Raw genomic sequence first — 23,244 nt, forward strand, 5'->3', positions numbered from 1 at the left:
GTAGGTGGAAAAGCGATGGGGACGCGTAAATATCGAGAAAACGCGGATCGGAATAATGCAATTGGTCTGTGTGAACTCTAATACTTACAAGGTACTCGTAAAAAATTGTGACAGTGTAACGGAATTCAGGATTTACGCTTACGTCGTACAATTATATTACATTGATCGACCAACTGCGTTTCACGCGTATACTCGTCGTCGCTTGTATTCATTTACGCGCTCCATGACCCAACCCCGTGAGACATTTTTAAAACTAGATTCCGCAGTTAACTGGTTAACCGAGGGCGGTGCAAAATAGACTGGCATAGACACAGAGAAGGTAGCGTTGTCTATCAATTACTCGCTATCACGCAACTGTATCGCCGCATGTGTGACACTTGCACCCAATGCTCGACACGCGTGTGCATCTTTACAATGTGTTGAGCCTGTGAAGTCAGAATTAATCGATCGCACCTCCTTCTTTCCATCTCTGCGTATACTATGTGTAATTATATGTATAATTTTGCGTGCTATACTAGACTAGCCGCGTAGTAGTGACACACGTATGTGAATATGAGTGTATGCAAGTATGTGTGTGCGCAGCGTCTCGAAAACCAGATGAATGCAACTGTTCCGTTGGCAGTGTGCTATGAAAGATGGTGAGACGAAGAGAGTGCTGAGACGCGTGCAAATGTATATCGACGAAGATCCTGGAAATCGTTAATTAAATAAATCTAAAACTATTTTAATACGAATTCTAAGTGTAAGCTTGGTGTTCCTTTACTTTTATTTCGGCAATTAAGATGCACAGTTCTCAACATAACGTATTCTACAACAATATGCGCTATATCTACGCGATATGTACTAATATCTGGTTAATACCGATACAACTCAGCGTTGAGTCTTTGCACTCTGTGCAGCCGCAAGCGACGCTCTGCACTGAGAAAATGCGCTAGAAATACGCGATCTACGCTCAGCCGAGGCAAAACGCGTGCTATTCATCCGCAAACCAACGTACATATTACGTAGTAGGTTCGATAAACTTTTGTCTAAGTCTCCTTTCCGTTATCTTGGCGGCAATATAAATTTGCGCAGATATAAAAATATTCTCAACCTCCACCTCTAACTTCGATCGCCTCGCAGCGATACGTTACGCTTCCTCGAGGGTTAAAACCACGTTGTATCACAGCAGCCACTACGTCACCTGTTAACGCACACGCTATACCCTCCTGTTGTATCATAAATCCATTAACTCACGTTCGATCACGCACCTCGCTATATGACACATATGCCTCGAACACGTTCATCACTGCGATCGATGAGAACGTTTTCAATTACGTTGAACAAGCGTACGCACTGCTGGATAGTCGGCAAGTAAATACGTTCGCGTGAACGATTCTACTACCGGACATAGGATCACGTGCCGCAAGTCGGCGGCCGAATCGTTAAAAGCCGTCTTTGAACGTCTCTAGACTTATTAGTCAACGGAGTGCCAGGTTTTCCCGACATGCGAGCGGAAACGCGACGTTCTGATCGCGTGAGCGCCGAATATCCATTCGAAATAGGCATCCAACCAGGATAAATGTACGCGAGTGAAATTGTCGGACGAACACGTTCGATACGACTCTCCCGGGGAGAATATCTCAAGTCGAGCCCTCAGAACGGTGTTCGTAAACGTTTTGGGGCGGTTAAAGTTCGCAACGAGTATAATTCTCGTTAAATATATATTGACTTTGATCGAGTAATTGTTTGATCTTTTGATTAACTTTGAGGTAACAATCGTGCGCCGGATTTTTATGTACTTATGAGGAATTTAATTAAAGATGCAGAGATACGTAAAATACCGAAAGTACAGTATAGCCTCTATAACAGTTCTTTTTATCCAGAATTCATTCCTTGAATTATACTTATAAGCGATTTGACCAAACCTCTTTGCACTGTATGTTATTACTGATGACGTAAGAACGTACAACTTTAGCGTTACTTAATCAACGATCGTGCAAATGTTGTGGATTTATTACTTTTTACATACAATTTTAGACAGAATTTTTACGAATATTTTTAGTCTGTAATTTAATTAAACGAAACGTTCGATACGTTTGCTTCAGAGAATAAGCGTTAGTATAATTATTCTTATGCTGGTAAATACCTTAACGGACATATATCTCCGAAAACTACATTCTTGGCAGCCAGTTTTACGTGAGTGGCAGCTAAGTTACCTAACAACAGGAATTCGCGGAATCGATCTGACCTTTACATTTTATTGTACTGTACGCGCCGTAGCAAAAAACTATCGAAATATAGATGTTTTTTATTTATATTTTTTTATTTGTATAATTTTATAGTTTTTTATTTATATAATTATAGATGTATTTCGATGTTATTATGTTGTCCCAGGTGTTTCTTTCGTTTTATAATTGAATTGTGTATGATCGTAATAATAGGAATAAAAATTCAATAAAATAATATTAAACGAAAAATGTCGCGCATTCGTTATTTCCTTACAAAACGAGAGAAACTTTTCGAACAAGCTAACACATTTTCACGGATCTCGTTGCTAGAATATATCTACCTCTTCGACCCAGTAGGATCGTGATTTGGGGCAACGATATACGTAGCTAAAAAATAAAACGTCGGAATTATCCATATTGAACGATAAAAGAAATTGTACGCTGCTAGTTTCCTTGTTGTCTAATTTATACGCCGAATTTTCGTCCAATAATTTCACCCGTATTAACCGGAAACTTTACGCAAGATTTTTATCATTTTCTCACAGTTTTTACACGGTATACATTTTTCTTATGATTCCTGCCATTCGTGTAGTAATCATAATTTCTATAAATTTAGAAAATAAACATGCCCGTCGTATACCTCTGCCTGTGTACTGTGAGATGATACAACTATGAAAAAGTAAGAAACTATAGTATGTAACAGAAAAATTACGGAACCATGAAATTGTTAAACAATTATCGAATACTACATTTAATAAATTTATAAATAGTAACGAGCCCATAAATACTTATATCCCTAGAGATGAATAAACAAATGTATTTCTATAAACGAAATTCATAGATAATACGTAATGCTTTGACGTTACTTTAATTAACAAGTGGAATTGCTCTGAGAAACGGAATTCTATATACGTGACCCAAGGAAACGCGAATACAAACGCGAGATCTGGAAGATATACTGGCGCCAATATACTTACGTGCGTTACTTAATTAAGGATTTCATAAGCCGTGCAGCTTGACGCAAAGGAACTACATGAATATTTATCGCATATATATCAGGTCTAAAGATTACGTCTAAAATTTAGCGGAAGGAAAATCTCTTATCTGAAAGCATAAATTAAAATATCCTAAATTAAGTAGCGTACGTAAATATAGGGCCGCCACTGTATATAGGTCAAAAGTAATTCAGTAGAAAATCAAGCGAGACGAGCTTTAAATCATCTCGTTGCATCTTTCCTCGTGCTTCTCAATTTTAAGTGGAAAAACCAGGAATAACGAAAGCGTATACATAGTTTAGCCGTTGTTATTATCCCAGGTATTTATCTTGCTTTCGAAAAAGTTTCTGCGAATGAAACGAACGACGTGGCGGAGAGCGCAGCAGGCTGAAGAGCTTGCAAAAAAATGAACGCGAAGAACGTTAAGTAAGTCTAAGGAGAGCACGCGAGGAAATCAGACGTTTCAGAATTCAAACTGGAAACGGCACTGCGTCTGCTTACTTCCAATCTCTCTCTCTCTCTCTCTCTCTCTCTCTTTCTCTCTTGGACCATCAAAACTCGTAATTTACATAAAGGAGCCGGAAAAGTTTGTACGCAAAGAGACGCGATCCTTTCGACTGAATTTCGTAATGACGCAAATTTTAATAGACTCCCATTGCCTTCGATATTCTCGTGCATCCAAGTACACGGTTCTAATAACTAAACTTTCATGCACCGTCGTTGCCAACGACGACAAAATAATAATAAAAATTGAATTTCCTATCTTCTGTCCGATTTTTGTAAACACACGTACAGTGTTCGTGCTATTGCACGAAGATGATAGGAAAAAAACAACGACGAGTGTATGTTCGTTGGTGTTTCGATTTTCATGTTATTTTCTAGCTGAAAGGATATACGTGTTTGTACTTAATGATTTAATGATTCAATACCATCACGGTGCGATTCTTACGATAGATGAGTGCGATAGATGATTCGATAAGAAGCATCAGCTGAAATAACTCGTTACCTGTCGGTTTTACGGAGAAACGTCTTGAACGAGTAACATTGCGTTTCAAGGGACTCATCGGATGGATGCAATTTTATTTTCTAATATCTTCTATTCTCCGCGCTATCAAAGCGATATCTCCAGCTCCTTAAAATCCATTGTATATTTTCAATATCGAAAAAGCGTTGATTTTCTTTTCCCCCCATAACACACTCCCGCGTGGTGAATATTTTCAACTTGAATCTGTCAAATTTAACGTATGAAAGCGAGGAACAGCGTAAACGCAAGAATACCGTTTCACGCTTGTCTTTCACGCGTCAAATTTGACAAACTGAAATTAAAATATCCAAACTACCAATTTTTCGACACGATACTTTCCTGCGTAATATAATTTGTCGATACTTGATATCACGTAATATAAATAATTCGAACAGAACAATAGAATAACGAGATATCGTTACTGACCAGTTTTGATATTTTACTTCTCAACTGGAAACTCGCAAACATTCGCTAGAACGTCGACAGCGGTATCCGAAAGATGGAAAAAAGATTGAAACACCTATATTTACGACAATTTTCGTGACCGGCAATTGGACACGAAAACCGAGTTCCAGAACCAATTCACGTTCGTGTTGCAGCATACTCGATTCTTACGCGTATGTACGTATATGTACTTGGACAGAGCCGAAGGCACGATGCAATGGCGAGGTGTGGCTGGCGCGTTATGCGTCGTAAATGTTGTCGCGAATTACATCGAGGTGTACGTCACCATCTCGCTTTGCATTCTCCTCGCAGCGGTAATAAGAGTAGATGGTTTCGCTCTACGGGTGTCCTAGCCGTCGATCCGGATTGCATGCTGATGCCTAGGATCGAGTCACGGCCGACGCAACGGTTATTAACGCTTAAGAGTTTATTTATCAACGTGCAGGTCATTTTACTTACGCCGACTCTGGCCGTTTGTAGAACGCAGATTAACTGGATCACCGGTAAAGGAATATTCGTGCCGATTACGGTTACCGCTTGCGGCAATTACGCAGAAGAAGAGTACGAACGAAGAGAAGACGTACATAGAGAGAATGTGAGATTGGTTCGTAGCAGAAATTTTTCAACGAGTTCGACACGTTCGCTGGTCCCTGCTATTATTACACGATGGCTAACGTATTACGCGACAGCTAGTTTTATCTTCCAACGAACCGTTTTCTTTATGCGGTTTACACGCTTCGTTTCTATCGCAACGATCTCTTGTAAATTTCGTGCGAAAGCGCTATTTGGCGATACAAAATTTTAGATAGTCGAAGTGAATTAATTAGACGCTTAAACGATAACGATTAACGTAGGACATGAAAGAGCGGACATTTCGACACTTTTCAACGAGTTTAAAACGCGCTGTGTTTTGTATTGTACGACGATTAGAAAAGATAACGACGCGTAATTTGATCTTCTAAGAATTTAGGAACCAGGTTCTACGTTTCGTTTTCATGTCAAACATTCTCTATAGTCGTACGAAAGCATCGTTTAACGATACAAAAGTTGATACACTCGGAGCTAATTAATTAGCATGTAAATGCTGCCATGAATATGTATGTACAGTGGCGTGTCGATATTCTTTCTAGCCACTCTGTATATGACGCGTAAAGTAAAACGAAAATATCACGCTTGCTATGGAAATTGTCTACGAGTATCTCCAGTAAGTTATACAAGAAAAAAAAGCATTTTGCGGTTGTACTATGCACCGTTGTGACAAAGCTGCAATCATACGTCTGTTAGGTTGCTTCGTGTAAGTTCTGCCCGCCAAAGTAAACCAGCGACCAATTCGACTCGCAAAAATCATCCACCCGCGTTGTGTCTCTTTCATGAAAATCTTCGGGTTCGTCGTCGAAAGAAGAAGCTATCGATCTATCGCACCTTTCGCGACTTCAAAATTTCAGATTATTTTTCGCGCACACTTTTCTGATCGAAAGAGATAAAAATGTACTCCTGGTGGATCCATCTTTGTAAAAATCTTCCTAAATATCTGCCCTGAGGGACTAGTGAAAATTGGTATATATAATACGTGAGGAAAAATGGTAATAAAAGAAGCAAGATCTTCGACGGATGATTTTGAAGAGAATAGGAGGCAAAAGAGAAACGTTGAAACAGACGACGATGTTTCAAAAGGAGTAATCGAAAATAATTCCCAGGGAACAACGAAGGAAGGGTAGTACGCTTTAAATGAAACTAAGTCGGTCTACCATTATTCGTCTCTCGACCCACATAGCAAACGTAAAGAAAATGGACAAATGGATTCCGCATAAGTTAAACGATGCGCGCGACACGACGAATGCAGCCACCTCGTTACTTTCATATTTCTCGTGCATACGTTCTTCGTTTATCGTTCTTTGTAATTTCTTCCGAAGAATAAGTAGCAACGATTATAACGAGGTTGTGTAAAAGCAGCGGTTGCAGGAAGTTTTTCCATTCTAAGGTAAAACCGACGAATTAACGTGAATTTTTTATCACGAAGATATATGTATATTACGAGAAATTTACGTATGCGTGTGTACATATATAACTCGTAATTCCAATTTCAAAATTATTTCACACACGTGAAATTGAAACATTAAATTTAAATCGTGTTACAATGAAACATTTTAAACAGACGCATGTACATTTAATTAAAATAATTTTCACGTGCTTGCGTGTACTTTTTCGACTACCAGACGATAGATTGGTTGTATCATATTTTTGAAAAATATTTAGCAAATATGTATTTATCAAATATATACGTGTCGATCTTCATTTGTAAAATGTATCGGTAAATTCATTATAAAATATAGTTACCAGGAGTTCGTATTAATTCATCGGCTTATAAATACGTTTTATGCTTCTCAAAAATACGACGTGATGAAATTTTGCAACGAAATTTGACGTATAAAATTTCATTATTCCACGGCTATATTTAATACTCTCTGGCGATTTATTTTCTTATTATAAGATCTCTTAAACCAATTGATTAGCTCAATACGTTACAGGTCACTTGTTTTTCAAGTAGCCCTAATTGTAAGTGATTTAAGCTATTGCTCAAACTATATTAAGCAAGTTCTCCAAACGTTCAATCTGCGCGAATCTGTTCAAGAGACCATTCGAAGGATTTTTCGCCCCCAAGCTTACGCGAACAATCGAGCTACTTCATATTCAATTTATTCAAGTTATTCGGCTTAGTTTTTATATTTCAAACCGGCAACGAGTTCCGTCCACCGGTTCGCTTTTTCAATTCGCCGACACGTAAAATGGGTAAAACGCGTTTTCAACGTTGCTTTAACTTTTCACCAGATTTTCATTTAAGGGTAATTTGATTCTGTATTCGATGAAATTGTTTGATTTTACGGTAATGGAATAAAACTTGGGAAATGTATTTTCCCTTTGATAACGTCCAACAATTAGTTAATGAAATATTTGAACGGTGTTTTGTTTATTCGATTATTTGTTTAATTGCGTATTGCGACAGCGATTTCGAAAATGGTCCTTGTTGCGTTATTTTATATTTTCTTCGTAATTTCCTACCTTCTAATACGTTTAAAATATCAACTGTAACGCGTTTTTAATAAATATTTTTAAATCAATACGTCGCATAAACCGACGAACCATTTTAGAAAAACCGCGTACTCCGATCGATTTTATTTGCAATCTTTTCTTCTTCTCGAACGTTTAAATTTATCTAACCAACGTTTCGCGTAATTCTAATCAGATCGTTCGGTATCTTTTCAGCGATCGTGGAGACCACTTCGATCGCGGACGTTTCTCGAGATATTCCTTTTTTTTTCTTTACTCGATTATCGCATTTTTATGATCTACGTGCATTGTTATCCGCGCATCTCTGAATTGCCAATGTTTTACCGCGATAATTCGCTTGTTATTAGATATAAAAAAGTTAGAGGGAAAAAGGGCATTTCCCGGGAAACGTCCTTGTCCGATTCGACGTCTTCCAAGCTACGGAAGACCACATTTTTAGAGAAATTGTAGCTTTTAATTTTTGTCATATTTTGTCTTAATACTTTCAAATAAACATCTATTTAATGATATTTAAAATTAACATTGCAAATTCACGTTCAAAATTAACGACGCGTTAGTTTCGTATACGAAATTTATAGACGTCTACGTGGATAGAATTAACGCTGTAAAATTACAGAAAATTATTGGAAATTAAACTTTAACAAACAAAACGTGGATTTATAAACATTTCTATCCTCGTTGATATAATTTGGAATAATGAAATTAAGCTACAAATGTAATCTTCTCGCAGATCTTTCTTTTCTATTCGATAAATATTTGTAAAAACTCGCGTATCTCTTCTTGTTGTTTCGTATCTGTTTGAACGTGTCTTCAATAGGATACTGCACATATGTAAATACTTTGAACGTTTGCGATGTTTATGATGGAACGAGGGAAGCCGATATTCGGAAAGAGAGTGTGCAGAATCACGCTTTTAAAGCTTTGTCGCTTTTATCGCAAGTGAAATAATCGGTTTTCGTTTTATTCGATACTAAAAGTGAACTTTACGCGATATCGATCGTACGGACTTCTCGTAAATACTATGGCAATTTTACAAACGAAAGAGAGTTTCAACTTTCGAACATCTGGGAACACGATTTTGGCTGATACGTCCATATTCGAAACAACTTCTCCATTTAATTGTTCTTATCCCATGACGTTACTACCTGCAGTAAAAAAAAAGAAATAAAAAATAAAAAAGTAAAAGAAAATAAGAAAACGAGCGAATTTTTCCTTCGCCGTTTAACATTATCCACAATCTAATCGGAAGAATCTCGTCGTTCGTACGATCTTCCGCTCGATTAAAATTCGTTTCTTTCGCTGGCGAGCAAGCGCGAGATTAAAGTTACACGCAGGTCTAAAATAAAATAATCGTTTCTCGCTTAAATCAACCTCGTTTACTGTCCGCTCCAACGACTAATCCCATTGCAGGCAAGAAAATCGAACCAGGGCAGCGCCGAAAACGATCAATACAAATTCAACTATCGTCAAACAAACCGACCCGAACCATTACTTCGGCCAACAATCTCAACTGCTCCCTTTCAAACGATTCCAATCTATCCAGGTTGCAGAGGACCGCGCCGAACGAATCTACGAGCGTTTCATTTACACGGCGCTTCGCCGGTCGATCGACGTTTTCACTCGCTTTTCGTCTCGAACGCAGCCAGCGGCCAACGCCTGCTACGATTTCACGTGCCACCGTTTCAACCACGTTTCATCCAGTGCTTTTACCGATCTCCTTTTCTCCGCTCCGCCAACGGACGAGAATGGAAACCGGCACTCTGATTCTCTTTTCTCTTCTGTTCTCGTTTCCGTTGGTTGCATGGCCGGCGCGCGGTATTTTTCATCGGTATCATTGTGCGTCGCCTGGGCCTGTCTCTCCTTTCTCGATCCTATCGATGACAAACGATATTTGACAGAGACGAGACGAAAGGAGACGGCTGTGCTTTCCGACAACTCGAGCAGTTGAAGAGACGAAGACGGTTTGTCGCCAGCCTCCGAGCGATTTTGTCAAACTCTTCGTGTAGGAGTTCGAAAGCGACGATCTTTAACCGTTTGAGTGTCAGAGGTCTTTGAAAAAACAGGTTTCAAAAATTCCAAATAACGCGATAGCGTTTGTCTTAATCGATTGCGAAGGGAAACAAGCGCGGCGCAATAACGCTCGTCGTATTTCTTATTTTTATGAAATACATCTATATTATTGTACTATTAGTTTATAAATATTTCGAGTTCTGTTCAATAAAAATTATTGAGAAGATAGCAATGAAATACAAAATATCATGAGTCGTCTGTAGCGTTCTAATGTACTGCGGCTTTTCGACATAAAAAATATACAGCGCTGCTTCGGACTCAACCGGTTAATATACCGATATAGATATATAGGGTGACTGTATTCAACGTAATACTGGAACACGTGATTTCAACCACTTAGCTGTCGTGTAAAAAAGAAATAAAACGATCGTTTCGTTGCGACTTAATTCTATTGAGTTAGCAACCGAGCGATTCTTGCACTCAATTCTTGCAACAATTAAATTATCCAACGTACGAAACAATCTCGTTCGAACGATTATCACTCAAACTGTTTTTGAGTATTGGGTTGGCAACTAAGAGATTGCGGATTTTGTCATTAGGTGGTAATGACAAAATCCGCAATCACTTAGTTGCCGACCCAATATATTACAACAGTCGCACGTACTCTCTGCTTGACGAGTATACTCGTCGTCGCTTACTTTTTGTCACGCGTTCTAGGAACACGCTTTTCAAAGATGTCGCAACAGCTAACCGGCTATTACTAAATTAAACTAGTAACTCTGCAATTAACCTCTTAACCTACAAATACGGGCATAGCCCGTAGTACGATGATCGGACCAAACGTAAATATTACGGGCATAGCTCGTAGTAGATGATCGGGCCAAATGTAAATATTACGGGCATAGCTCGTAGTAGATGATCGGGCCAAACGTAAATATTACGGGCATAGCTCGTAGTAGATGATCGGGCCAAACGTAAATATTACGGGCATAGCTCGTAGTACGATGGTCGGACCAAATATAATACAGGGTGGTTGGTAACTGGCGGTACAAGCGGAAAGGGGTGATTCTACGCGAATAAAGAAGTCGAAAATGTAAAATAAAAATTTTTCGTTCGAGGCTTTGTTTTCGAGAAAATCGACTTTGAATTTTGGCTCGGTACGCGTGCACTTTATCGCGTCTCGTTATAACGCATCTCACTGTAGATCGTTGTCTCGATGGAAAAATTAAAAAAAAATATTTATTCTATATTTTCGACTTCTTTTTTCGCGTAGAATCACCCCCTTTATGCTTGTACCACCAGTTACCAACCACCCTATATAATAGCTGGTTTAGGTTTTCGGCCCAAAATTCTCGAACGTAAATCGTAGGTTAAGGGGTTAATATGAAACATTGCAAATGTAGCTTGCTAAAAATATATATATAAAATCTTGAGAAAAAGGAAAGAAACCCGAAAAATAACAATCTTACGTAAAGGTACACGCGTTTTTATCCCGTGACCTGAGTAAAGCCGGATAGAGTAGCCGATAGCGTCCCTAGCATCTGTAACATTGGAATGGATCCAACTGTTTAGATTCCTAACTAGTGAAGCAACATTCATGGGTCCACCCAGAACCAGTTATACACTGCATCCAACATTCGTTCGATCTACATGCACCGGATAAGATTACCGACAGTGGATGCAAATATCCTCGTTGTTACCATTATATTTTTGTTCCTGTTGTTACCACTGTCGCTATCCTTTGGATTTTTGTTCGACTCTACGTTTCTACGATCTACGAAGAAACGTTGACTTCACACTGGGACTACGGACTGTTAAGACGAAGCTATTTCTACCAAAAACCAGTCACAACGACTGGTCTTCAAAAAGTACCTGATGATAGAATATCGTTATATTTATTGATTTATTACTTTTGTGGCGGCACTCGACGACTCAACTTGTCCACGGCTTCGCGACACAAAGCGATGTACGTCAAAGCGTAAAGTCGACATGCCTAATGTACCATCGACGTCCCTACGGTTCTTCCGCCGAATATTCGGAAGAATCCATCCCAAGAAACGGTCGCGGACATCTAACAAACGCGTGCGTAGTGAGGATACCGAGGGGCAACAAAGAAAAAGAATCCGTTCGAACAGCGAAGTGCGAAGGGTCTAGCGCAACAGCGAAGCAAACACATTCGAGAAGCGCGATTGTTGATCGTTGATCGTTAAATAAACTTTACTGTTGAACACCGAGAGTATTTCTTGGACACTTAGATCTAACACCGCCTCGTTTTCATTGTATTATATTATTTCACAGAAGGAATTCCATGTTGTGTAGTACATTTTTGCTACTACTAATCCATCTGAGATTATGATCCTTAAACGAGGGTTGGCACATTTATAAAATTGCATCTTCACCGATGCGGTAGTTTTAGTGTTAACAACGTAAATGCGTTTGCAACGTAAACACCGACGGTGGGTGTCCGATTTTGCCTCAGTACGCAATTTCATAAATATCGTTATGTATCATTGGAAAATATTCGTTGGACAAGAGTAGTAAAAGTGGTTAACTCTTAGCGAACTGCGTCTCTTCAAAAGTCTAGAAAATATAACGTAAAACACAAGGATTGTACCGAATGAACTTCCCAGGGAAAAGTATTAGGTTGTCCGTAAAGTTTCTTTCGTTTTATGAGGAAATAATAGACGCACGATGTTCTTTGTTGTACATTATTTCGTCGAATTACGTACGATCCATTTTGTTCTGTTGAGATAAACACCGTGACATTTCACAGACTTGGTTTCGCGTTCGTACGAAGGTGCATTGTCGTAAAAAACGCGTTTGCGAAAGAAAGACACTTTGCGGACGACCTATTATAAACCTGTTAGACCTTGTTATGTGTTATCACATATCGATTTTACAAATATTATCATAAATCATCCGTACCCTATGGCGAATCGAAAGAAACCCATTTGCATATCCAGGCTTCGACGCGTAATACAGTCGAACAGCATAATTCGTACCAGGAACGTACTTACCTAGACGATATCGGTAATCGTAGAGCTAACAATTCGTTGGAAATGGTCAGAGAAAATCACGGCACTCGTCGTGCCACGGAAAGTATCATAACGCTAGAAAGCACGCGCCTATGGCGATCGTATTTTGTTCAGGCACTGACCCGGATCACGACGACTGAATGCCGTGGCTGAACGCGTGAAAATCCCAAACCGTTTTAAAGGTTTGCAACAGCAGCCTCGAATTTTAGCCCAGTGTATCCAATTGTTTCCAGGTGTCTAACTGTAAGATTAGCGTAGCCGTTCGATACCTGAACAGCTCCTGAAAAGATCAAAGGACAGGAACCATCGTTCGCCTAACGTTTAATTACACCTGTTAAAACGTCGTGCACTCTGCTAACCAGCTGCAGGTGCGAGAGACCAATTAGCCGATACTCGAAAACGTCTGTCAGAGAGTTCGATCTTAATCGTTAGCATCGGCCCAACTGTTGGTCGGCTGCTCGAAAAAGGAATTTCTGTCTACTCGACGAACTTTCCGAAGCTCGTTAAAAAGAGAGGGTGAAGGGGCCGGGGCAACGAACCAGGCGAACGAGTCAGGGTATCCAGAGAGAGAGAGAGAGAGAAAGAGGAGAGAGCAAGATTGGCGGCAGTTTCCTTCGACGCGCGTCCGGGAGCGCAGCCCTTTAAAGCTGATTAGCCGATGTTTTATATAAGATTCGATCTAAGTGGATTTACTTAATGCACTTAAAGCGAATCTGACCGCAGCCTTAAGGAGCTTCGGCCACACGCGACACCGAGCGGAACTGAGTTTTTCAGACGCTGACGCACCGAAACGCGACCCTCGTTCTCTTTCTTAAGATGCTCTACGACCACAGCTCGTTCTCTTGCGCGTCCTCCTTCGGACACCTCTTAGCCGACTGTGCCGATCGATTCGCAGTTCGTTGATAAACGACGGATTCAACGATAGTATGAGACTGTGATAGGGGACGATGATAGTTATTAGTAACGATTAACGACAATTTGTACTTACTTAGGAAAGTTAAACGTTCGCGTAAATAATATACGCGATACGAAAATAGAAGATTAAATTGACCGGCGGTGGTTGACCGAGGAATCGGATGACAAGTTTGCTGTATAATATAAGTTACACAGTGGGAAGGTATATCGTTAAAAAGAAAATGTCAGAACGAATACCTGCGTCCATTAAATGTAAAATATTATGAATATTAATTTTGTGAATTTCGTTGGACGGATTAAAAGGAATATCGTTGAAACGTAATAATTTGCTCACTTTCGTCTTTATTGGGAAAAAAGAGAAGCGGAAAATGACGAAACAGAAGGTAGAAACGATAACGAGCGAGAGAAAATTTTGTTTCGTTTGTTAGTTGTTCCAAAGCAACGGTGAACGTTTGTTCCTTAGCACGATACTTTTTAAACAACGCGATACTTTTTAGAATTTCTATATTTCCTCTGATATTATCAACGTCATTTAGGGGGAATTATTTTTGGTCAGAGTTCGTTATTTATTACAAAGCAAGATTAGATTCTGCAACGTGCACATGGCATGTTACAATATCGCGTTATAATCGACCACTGAAACGTAAGCAATTAGTGAATTTAATTCGAAGCTTATAATATATGCGCATTCGTATCTGCTAATTACTATGCTCTTGCGTGTAATTCTATACTAATACATAGTCGTATTATATTCCTATATCTAGTCATATTTTATATATAGCAACCAGATTATAGATTCAAATCCTATAATCCTTGTACAATTTCTACAAAGACAGCGATTTAACCGCTATCTTATACTGGGTGTATCACGCCTATCGCTTGATCGAGGACGATTAAACGATCATAACTTTCGCATTTTATTGAAGCGTTCAAAGCACTGGAGCAACGAAAACGACGAACTACCGAAGAGATAACAAGGAAATAATATAGAAAACTCATTATACAATGACTAGAAAAGATATCGACGCGTAATTTTATCCTCTAAGAATTTAGGAACCAGGTTCTACGCTTCGTTTTCATGTTAAACATTTTCTATAGTCGTACGAAAGCATCGTTTAACGATACAAAAGTTGATACACTCGAAGCTAATTAATTAGCATGTAAATGCTGTTATAAATATGTATATCCAGTGGCGTGTCGATATTTTTTCTAGCCACTCTGTATATGACGCGTAAAGTAAAACGAAAATATCCCGCTTGCTATGGAAATTGTCTACGAGTATCTCCAGTAAGTTATACAAAAAAAAAAGCATTGTGCGGTTGTACTATGCACCGTTGTGACAAAGCTGCAACCATACGTCTGTTAGGTTGCTTCGTGCAAGTTGTGTCCGCCAAAGTAAATCAGCGACCAGTTCGATTCGCAAAAATCATCCACCCGCGTTGTGTCTCTTTCATGAAAATCATTATGCTCTTGCGCGTAATTCTATACTAATACATAGTCGTATTATATTCCTATACATAATCATACTTTATATATGTTGAAACTATTCGACGTATAAACAGAGAAACTCGTGGATGAATTGTAAGGTAGAAAATACAGGGTGGTTGGTAACTGGTCGTACAAGTGGAAAGGGGGCGATTCTACGCGAAAAAAGAAGTCGAAAATATAGAATAAATATCTTTTTTTAATTTTTCCATCGAGACAACGATCTACAGTGAAATCCGTTATAACGAGACGCGATAAAGTGCACGCGTACCGAGCCAAAATTCAAAGTCGATTTTCTCGAAAACAAAGCCTCGAACGACAAATTTTTATTCTATATTTCCGACTTCTTTTTTCGCGTAGAATCACCCCCTTTATGCTTGTGCCACCAGTTAGCAACCACCCTGTATATGTTGAGGTTATTTGACGCATAAACAGAGAAATTCGTGGGTGAATTGTAAGATAAAAAATATATTTTAATACAGGAGCGTAATTATGAGTAAGAATACAATTTGAGCAGGTCCACATCCACACGCTAGCAGCGTTACCCTGCAACTGAAAACCCCGAAGCCAACGTCGTCTGTCTACTGTTTATGGTCTGCCTTCGTCGCAGTCTTTCGTCTATACGCTGTCAATACGCTGCCTTCAGTGCTTGAGAAAACTAAAAAGACCAGATGTAGAGTTCTCTTAGAAGCGGTGTCCACTTCAACAATATATAGCAACCAGATTATAGATTCAAATCCTATAATCCTTGTACAATTTCTACAAAGACAACGATTTTACCGCTATCTTGTGCCAAGCGTATTACGCCTATCGTCCGATCGAGAAAGATTAAACGATCATAATTTTCCCATCTTATTGAAGCGTTCAAAGCACTGCAGCAACGAAAACGACGAACTACCGAAAGGATAGAAAGGAAATAATGTAGAGAACGCATTATACGTAGTACGAATAATACGCTACGTTTCTCTAACTTGAAATCGTTGTAAGATTTAATAACCTACATACAAGAAGAGAAGAATATAATATTCCTCTGAGGCTCGCAGCCGTAACCCAATATAAAAGGACGGCAGACTGCAGAGAAGATAGCTGGGATAATGCTTTGCAATTATTCGGCCACAATCATGCCGGCGGAATGAGAACAGCTAGAAACGAGCGCACGATTACAAATACAATACGCGAACGATAGTAAGTGAAGTTATATTTTTGCTCATTAACGTTTATCGTTGCTCGAGCGATTTTAAAAATACAAACCGTGTCGGTAATTTGGAATTTCGATGAACCGCCTACACAGCGAATACATTTCAAGTATGTTACGTTAGTCGAGTAATTTTCCATCGAATTGTATCCATTTTCCTATCGTTGATAAATTCGTTTAATTCGTACGAACTGTACGAAATAATTGTTATCGATTGTCCGGTTTCAATTTTACCTTCATACAATTATTAATAAATATCGTGGTAATATTTATATATTTTATATTTGTGTTTCGATTGTTGTATTTCAAGTGTACTTACAGTTAGATCGTCGCGATACGAATACTTGGCATAAGCACGATCCGTTTCCAACGTTTTTCAACGAAAGAAGAATCATCGAAATCGATAGGCGAGAATTTTTATCTCAATCCTTGGAAATTGGAAGAAATTTATAGTAGAATCTACCGACGTTTGTTAAAATTTATACTCGCGAAGGAAAATAGCAGGAAATCGAGTTCTCGCGTGCTTCATTATACAGAGAGAAAAAGGTGTCATTGCTCTAAAACAATTGCCTGGCCAATGAAGAAGTAAAATACGAAAGCTTTCTGAACGAACAAGAACAGTCGAGTGGAAAAATGACATAATTCTCTAAGACTATAAGTACAAAAATGTCGAAATAATCCAGCATCCTTGTGTATGTAGAAATTTACTTTTATAAATATGTTATCTATATTGTTTTAGAAATATTTTATAAATAGCAATCTGTTTTATACAATAGGTGGTCTAAAAATCAGTCTCCATGGTTCTTCCAGCTAAAAAACTGTTTCGAACAAAAGTTAATCGGCTTTCAGTCGAGTACAGATTGCAATATTATGAATTTAAAAAAAAGTCATGCTTCGATCAAGAGTCAATGTCACCGTCATTTTTTTTTTTTTTTAAATGGAACAATTTTTTTATATTCCGTTCGATTTTAATTCTAATTATGCATTGTTCCGTTTAAAAGAATAAACGTCACTCTGACTCTTCGTCGAAGTAAAAACGTCGTTCAAGTCCGCGCGATATTGTATTATAACTTGCAATCGATCGGTAGCTGATCGACTTTCCTTCGAAATATTCTGTTGTCCGACTATCGAAAATAACTGAAAGATCGTGGCAATTGATTTTTAGACCATCCTTCATACGGAGTTTCTTATTTTACGTTTCTGTTCGAACCCGTAGATCGTTGAAGTTTAAGAATACAAGCGATAAAAGCATAGACAATAAGAAATAGAAGAATTACCTTCTAAGGTCGAGTCCGAGTCGTTGATTGCGAGTCTAAATGTTAAGTACGAGAGTTAAAAGAGTGGAGCTCGGTGGTTAGAAAAGTAAACGACAAGGTTAAACGGAAGAGAAAAGTAACTGGAGATCCGCTGCAGCTCGCAGAGGAAGAGCTATGAAAAATAAATAAATGATATAATTTATTTATTTATTTTTCAGCTTCGCGGTACAGGAAAGAAGACCTGGCTTACGTATTTCTAACTCCCACTCGTTGCCATACTTTAATTAGGCTATCCATCACGTTCAAAGGTCCACACCCATCCACACTCTCATCCCAAACACACATATTCCCTTTTACATCTACCAAATTACATATACTAAATTAAACACATATATCTTTATTTCTCTTAAGCTACACACACACACACACACACATACTGTGCAATACGTAACCCATGTAATATCGCAGTAATGTGTTTTCATATTTAACGCGATACAGATTTCCCTATCAGAGTTTGACTTTAGCCGAAGTTTCGGTAAATTGAACATTTTCTCGTTTGTACCGCGTTCCCTTCAACTTCTCAGCTGTTAGAGCACTTTGGAAATTCGAAATGGCTGTAAAGCAAGACCGCGAAAAGCGACGTTCGTTATGCAACAAGCTAATGGCGGAGAGTATTTCTTGGAATTTAGTATTTCGTTATTTGTCAGAAGTTGCTGATAAATTATTCCCATGCAATCTCGCCAGACCTACGGTACACGCAACTTTGTATCGATTAGGATACAGGAACGAGCTACGAATTCTCCGAACAACCCAATACACATCTAAAATACTCGAAAATAGAGTGCATATCCACAATATCGTTATGGATAATCCGATGAATCAAATTTCCAGCAGCTCCCCCGTCAAACTTTACTTAGGTTCGATAGTATCGGGACCAACGACGATTCACTTAATTCGGTTTGTATTGGATTGGCAACTAAGAGATTGCGGATTTTGTCATTAGGTGGTATTGACAAAATCCGCAATCACTTAGTAGCCAACCCAATAGCTCTCGCTCGAAATCAACATTTTAAAACGCTTGCACATATGTGGCGCTTGGAAATACAGGAAATGTATTTTGAAATCCTATATCGTATAGAAAGTTTTTCTGCTTCTACGACTAATTGGATTTCTGTTTACAGACATTCCCTTATTTACTTTTGCCATTTTTCCCACTTGGCAGATTCCATTTCTTTGGTCGAAGGATTTTCTATATGAACACCGGCGCCAATATCGAAGTTATATTTATCGCAAGAGAAAGAGAACTGCGGGTTTCGTGGCCGAAAATTTTACATCAAAAGCGCAAAGGTTTCTTATTAATATAATAATAAATATATATATATATATATTAGTAATATATTAACGATATTAGTCGACTAGGAATTTGTAGTACACTCGAGAAAGCAATTTCCTATCGATTTTAAACGACTTTTTACCAAAATTACCGCAGACTGAAACTATTAGCTTATCCAAGAAGTTTCTTCCGTTTCATAAGGAATTAATAGACGCGCGACATTTTTGCTTTTATATTATTTTATCGAATTATGAGAATGAACCATTCTCTAAACAAAATGAATTATACATAATTCGATAAAATAATATGAAGCATCTGTTACTTGCTCAGAAAACGAAAGATACTTTTTCGACAATCTAATATATTAGGTGATCCCATAAGTTCGTGTCCACTTTTGTGTACACATTTCATGTGTCGATTTATAAACATACGGCGATAAGGGACCAATGCACTTGAGCTTAGCTGATCGAGAACAGGCTAGAGCAGATTTTCGTGGGTATAAGATGGTAATATAGCGAACACAGTGACTTCTAACGGTAAAAAATCACGAGTGAAATGCGTATCCATTTTCGACATCTCGTGTTATATGAATTTCGGAAAGGAAGTTCTGTAACGATTGCCACGAAAAACGTATGTGCTGTTTACGGAGAAAATGCGCTTTCATCTCGCACCTGTAGCAAGTGGTTCCAACGTTTTAGAGCTGGGAATTTCTGTTTAGAAACGAGGAACGCCCGGGCGTTCTCCTCGGACGGACGAAGATAAAATTCGGGATCTCGTTGAAAAATCACGAAGTTTGACAGTTCAAGAGATGTCGAATGTTCTGAAAATACCTAAGACAACGATTCGTAGGTGTTTAAAAAAAATAACATATACAACCGCTGGAAAAACGGCACGAACTTATGGGATCACCTAATACTTTCTCGTTGCAACAACCTTTTCGATCATACTTGGAAAATAAACAAAGTTGCCTGGAAATTCGCAGTACCTGTCGATAATTGATCAACGATCGTTATAATAACGTTTCTGCTGTAGAAAATTCGCGATTCCGCTGCACATTCGTATTGCACGAAAGTAGCCAAACGCGTATCGATTCATCCGCGAGGAATTCGACTACGATTCTGTATTGTGTTTTATGTACCGGTCGATGTTAAATCCAAATATCTAAATTTAGGTCGTCGAGCTAGCTGTTAATTTATAAGCACCGGTGAAACTACTTCACGTCACCGTCTGTTATCCGAATGGCCCTTACGGGTGCACTGACGATTTATTAACACCGTATTGTTAAAAGCTCTCGAAGCGTTCACAAGCAGAAGAGAAACCGGCGTTGCAACCGGAGGGGTTGTTCCATGGAAAAACACAGCGAGTTCCGTATCGTTCTCAACCGTTCGCCAAGTTAATAACCACGCGAATCGACTTCTCGAACAAGACTTACCGGTCATTAATCTCCGCGTCGAATCTCTCGACAAATCTGTCAGAAAATCAATAAATACGAACTTATCGCGCTTTTCCCGCGTGCTTTTCATTTCCCACTTCCTTCTGCAAATACATTCGCGTCCTGCCATGCCGAGTTCTTTTCAATTCGCGCGGCTATTACGAAATGAAATTTCGAGAATTTCCTTCACCTTTTTCGTTATTATCTCTCCTTCCAAATACTGATTTTGTGAAATTTGAAAAAAGAAGAAATAAATGCAATTATCATCCCACATCTCTGTGTGTGAATTATCAATTGCCTTGGCAACTAAGTTATTGCGGATTTTGTCGTTAGGTGGTATTGACAAAATCCGCAATCACTTAGTTGCCAACCCAATATCTTCTCAAATTATAGAAAGTCGTTCTTATCTCTCCTTCCAACTACTGATTTTGTGAAATTTAAAAAAAGAAGAAATAAATGCAATTATCATCCCACATCTCTGTGACGAATTATCAGTTGCCAACCCAATATTTTCTCGAGTTATAGAAAGTCGTTCTTATCTCTCCTTCCAACTACTGATTTTGTGAAATTTAAAAAAAGAAGAAATAAATGCAATTATCATCCCACATCTCTGTGTGTGAATTATCAATTGCCTTGGCAACTAAGTTATTGCGGATTTTGTCATTAGTTGGTATTGACAAAGTCCGCAATCTCTTAGTTGCCAACCCAATATCTTCTCAAATTATAGAAAGTCGTTGTTATCTCCCTTTCCAACTACTGATTTTGTGAAATTTAAAAAAAGAAGAAATAAATGCAATTATCATCCCGCATCTCTGTGACGAATTGTCAGTTGCCTTGGCAACTAAGTTATTGCGGATTTTGTCATTAGTTGGTATTGACAAAGTCCGCAATCACTTAGTTGCCAACCCAATATCTTCTCAAATTATAGAATGTCGTTCTTATCTCTCCTTCCAACTACTGATTTTGTCAAATTTAAAAAAAGAAGAAATAAATGCAATTATCATCCCGCATCTCTGTGACGAATTGTCAGTTGCCTTGGCAACTAAGTTATTGCGGATTTTGTCATTAGGTGGTATTGACAAAGTCCGCAATCACTTAGTTGCCAACGCAATATTTTCTCGAATTATAAAAAGTCACCTCGCGTCTTTGATTTATATCAGATGCGCTTCCATAACGCGTATCCATAGTTCTATCGGATTTTTCGCAATTTGCACAAACGATAACTCGTTTCGTTCGCTCGTTAGTTAGCCAGTATTTAACACGCGAACGCTGCACACTTAGTTAGTAGCTTAACGCGCGAAACATTTGGAACAAGGGGCGCCGAATAGCGAAATAAACCGGCATTCTCGTGAATTTATGATTCGCGCAATTTATCAAACCACTAGGCTGAATCGCATAAACTGCAACGTATTTGCCGCTCTCTTTTTCGTAACAAACTCTTTCGCGCATCCAGCCGTTGGACACTGGGACTCGGGCGCGTTGCGCGAGATTTTCATTTCCAGCCACTCGATTAATCGTCGCTAAATTATCGCGGGGCGTGTGACGCGGAGTTTCGCGCGAGTAAATCATTTGCGTTCGCTTGCCATTCGGCGTAATAATTGCGCAATCGATTCCGTTAGCGTATTAATACGCAGTTCGATTAAAAAAAGCGAGACAAAAAAGGGAGAAAAAGCAGATAAACGGAATAAATAGAGGAAAAGAAAAACTAGAGAAAAAAATAGGGAAAAGAGGGGCGGACGAAAAAACGAGAGAAAATAGCGATGTGAAAGGTGACCTTAAAAGAATCTGCGTCGAAAATGAAAAATGCATTGAAACTCTTTCGTCCTCATTTACTCCGTCCTCCATTACCAGAGCATTTTCTCGTACGCCAGCATGGGGACAAGGAGCCGCATTTAAGCGACGGAATATCTTTTTTTTTTCCTTCTTCTTTCTCTTCTTTTCCTCCTCTCTTTCCTTCCCTTTTCTCTTTTCTCTTTTTTTTTTCTTATTCCGTAAAAACCAGGCTTTACGGCGAGAAATGGGACCGCGGGAAATGAGGAAACATCGAAAAGCACGGCAGATCTTTAACTGTGCGTTTCAATCGTGCGACACCGCGTGCCTTTAGCTACGTGGCGAATCTAGGTGAAGATCGTAATTGCTGTTAAGTACAAAACCGCTGGAATATCCAGAAAACCCGATGTGGCTGCGTCAATGAATTTTCGCTTCACTGCGGTGATTCGATTCTGATATTCGGAGAATGCAACCCGTTGACGACGAACAAAAGTTTTATTCCGATCGCCAATTGAAATATTTGTGTCCGACAATGGGACAATATCGTGAAAGCAATATCGTAACGAAGTATAGTACATTCCTTTATTCGTGTTTAAAAAACTGTAAATTTAAGGATTTAAGAATGGGTACATCGAGAATAATCGTGATTTGTTCGACGATTTCTAACAATTACGTAAATTGTTCTGTCGTTCCGAAGTTCATTTAGAAATTTTGAAGAAACAGCGAGTCGAGACAATATCCAGAAGAAGCGAATCAATTTGATAAAATACGCGAGTTTCGTACTCTTACTAAATTTGCTTACGATGTTTTCTCGAAACATATTTCCATCAAGAATATTCATTTCTCGAAGCTATCGATTTTCATATTCTAGATGCTAGGTAAGCCATCGGAGTTTCCGCAAAACTTCGTCAGTTTGTCATCTACACATCGATGGAAGGCTTGTGTCATTGGACCGAACAAGTTGCTCTCCCTGTTTAACTTCAGATATGATGATAATAATAAAAATCAAAAGATCAACGAAGTCGTAGTCATCGTACTATTTATCCGTGATTTTCGTCCGTTAATCGGACG

The 23,244-nt window shown here is 38.8% G+C and overlaps 1 protein-coding gene across 4 annotated transcripts in view; it reads right to left on the reverse strand.

Moving 5' to 3' along the window:
- Positions 1-23,244, reverse strand: part of Appl (amyloid-beta-like protein) — a 50,343-nt gene that overhangs the window by 25,154 nt on the left and 1,945 nt on the right. The window contains exon 1 of one of the 4 annotated variants that reach the window (XM_076618402.1): positions 1,251-1,301. The exons of the other annotated variants lie outside the window; for them this stretch is intronic. Within the exon in view, the coding sequence (XP_076474517.1) occupies positions 1,251-1,286 (36 nt within the window). The 5' untranslated portion in view covers positions 1,287-1,301. Of the gene's footprint in view, positions 1-1,250; positions 1,302-23,244 lie in introns of those variants that run through there. 4 annotated transcript variants of the gene reach the window in all.

This window comes from Bombus vancouverensis, chromosome 5 (assembly GCF_051014615.1).
Source record: "Bombus vancouverensis nearcticus chromosome 5, iyBomVanc1_principal, whole genome shotgun sequence".
Lineage (NCBI taxonomy): Eukaryota > Metazoa > Arthropoda > Insecta > Hymenoptera > Apidae > Bombus > Bombus vancouverensis.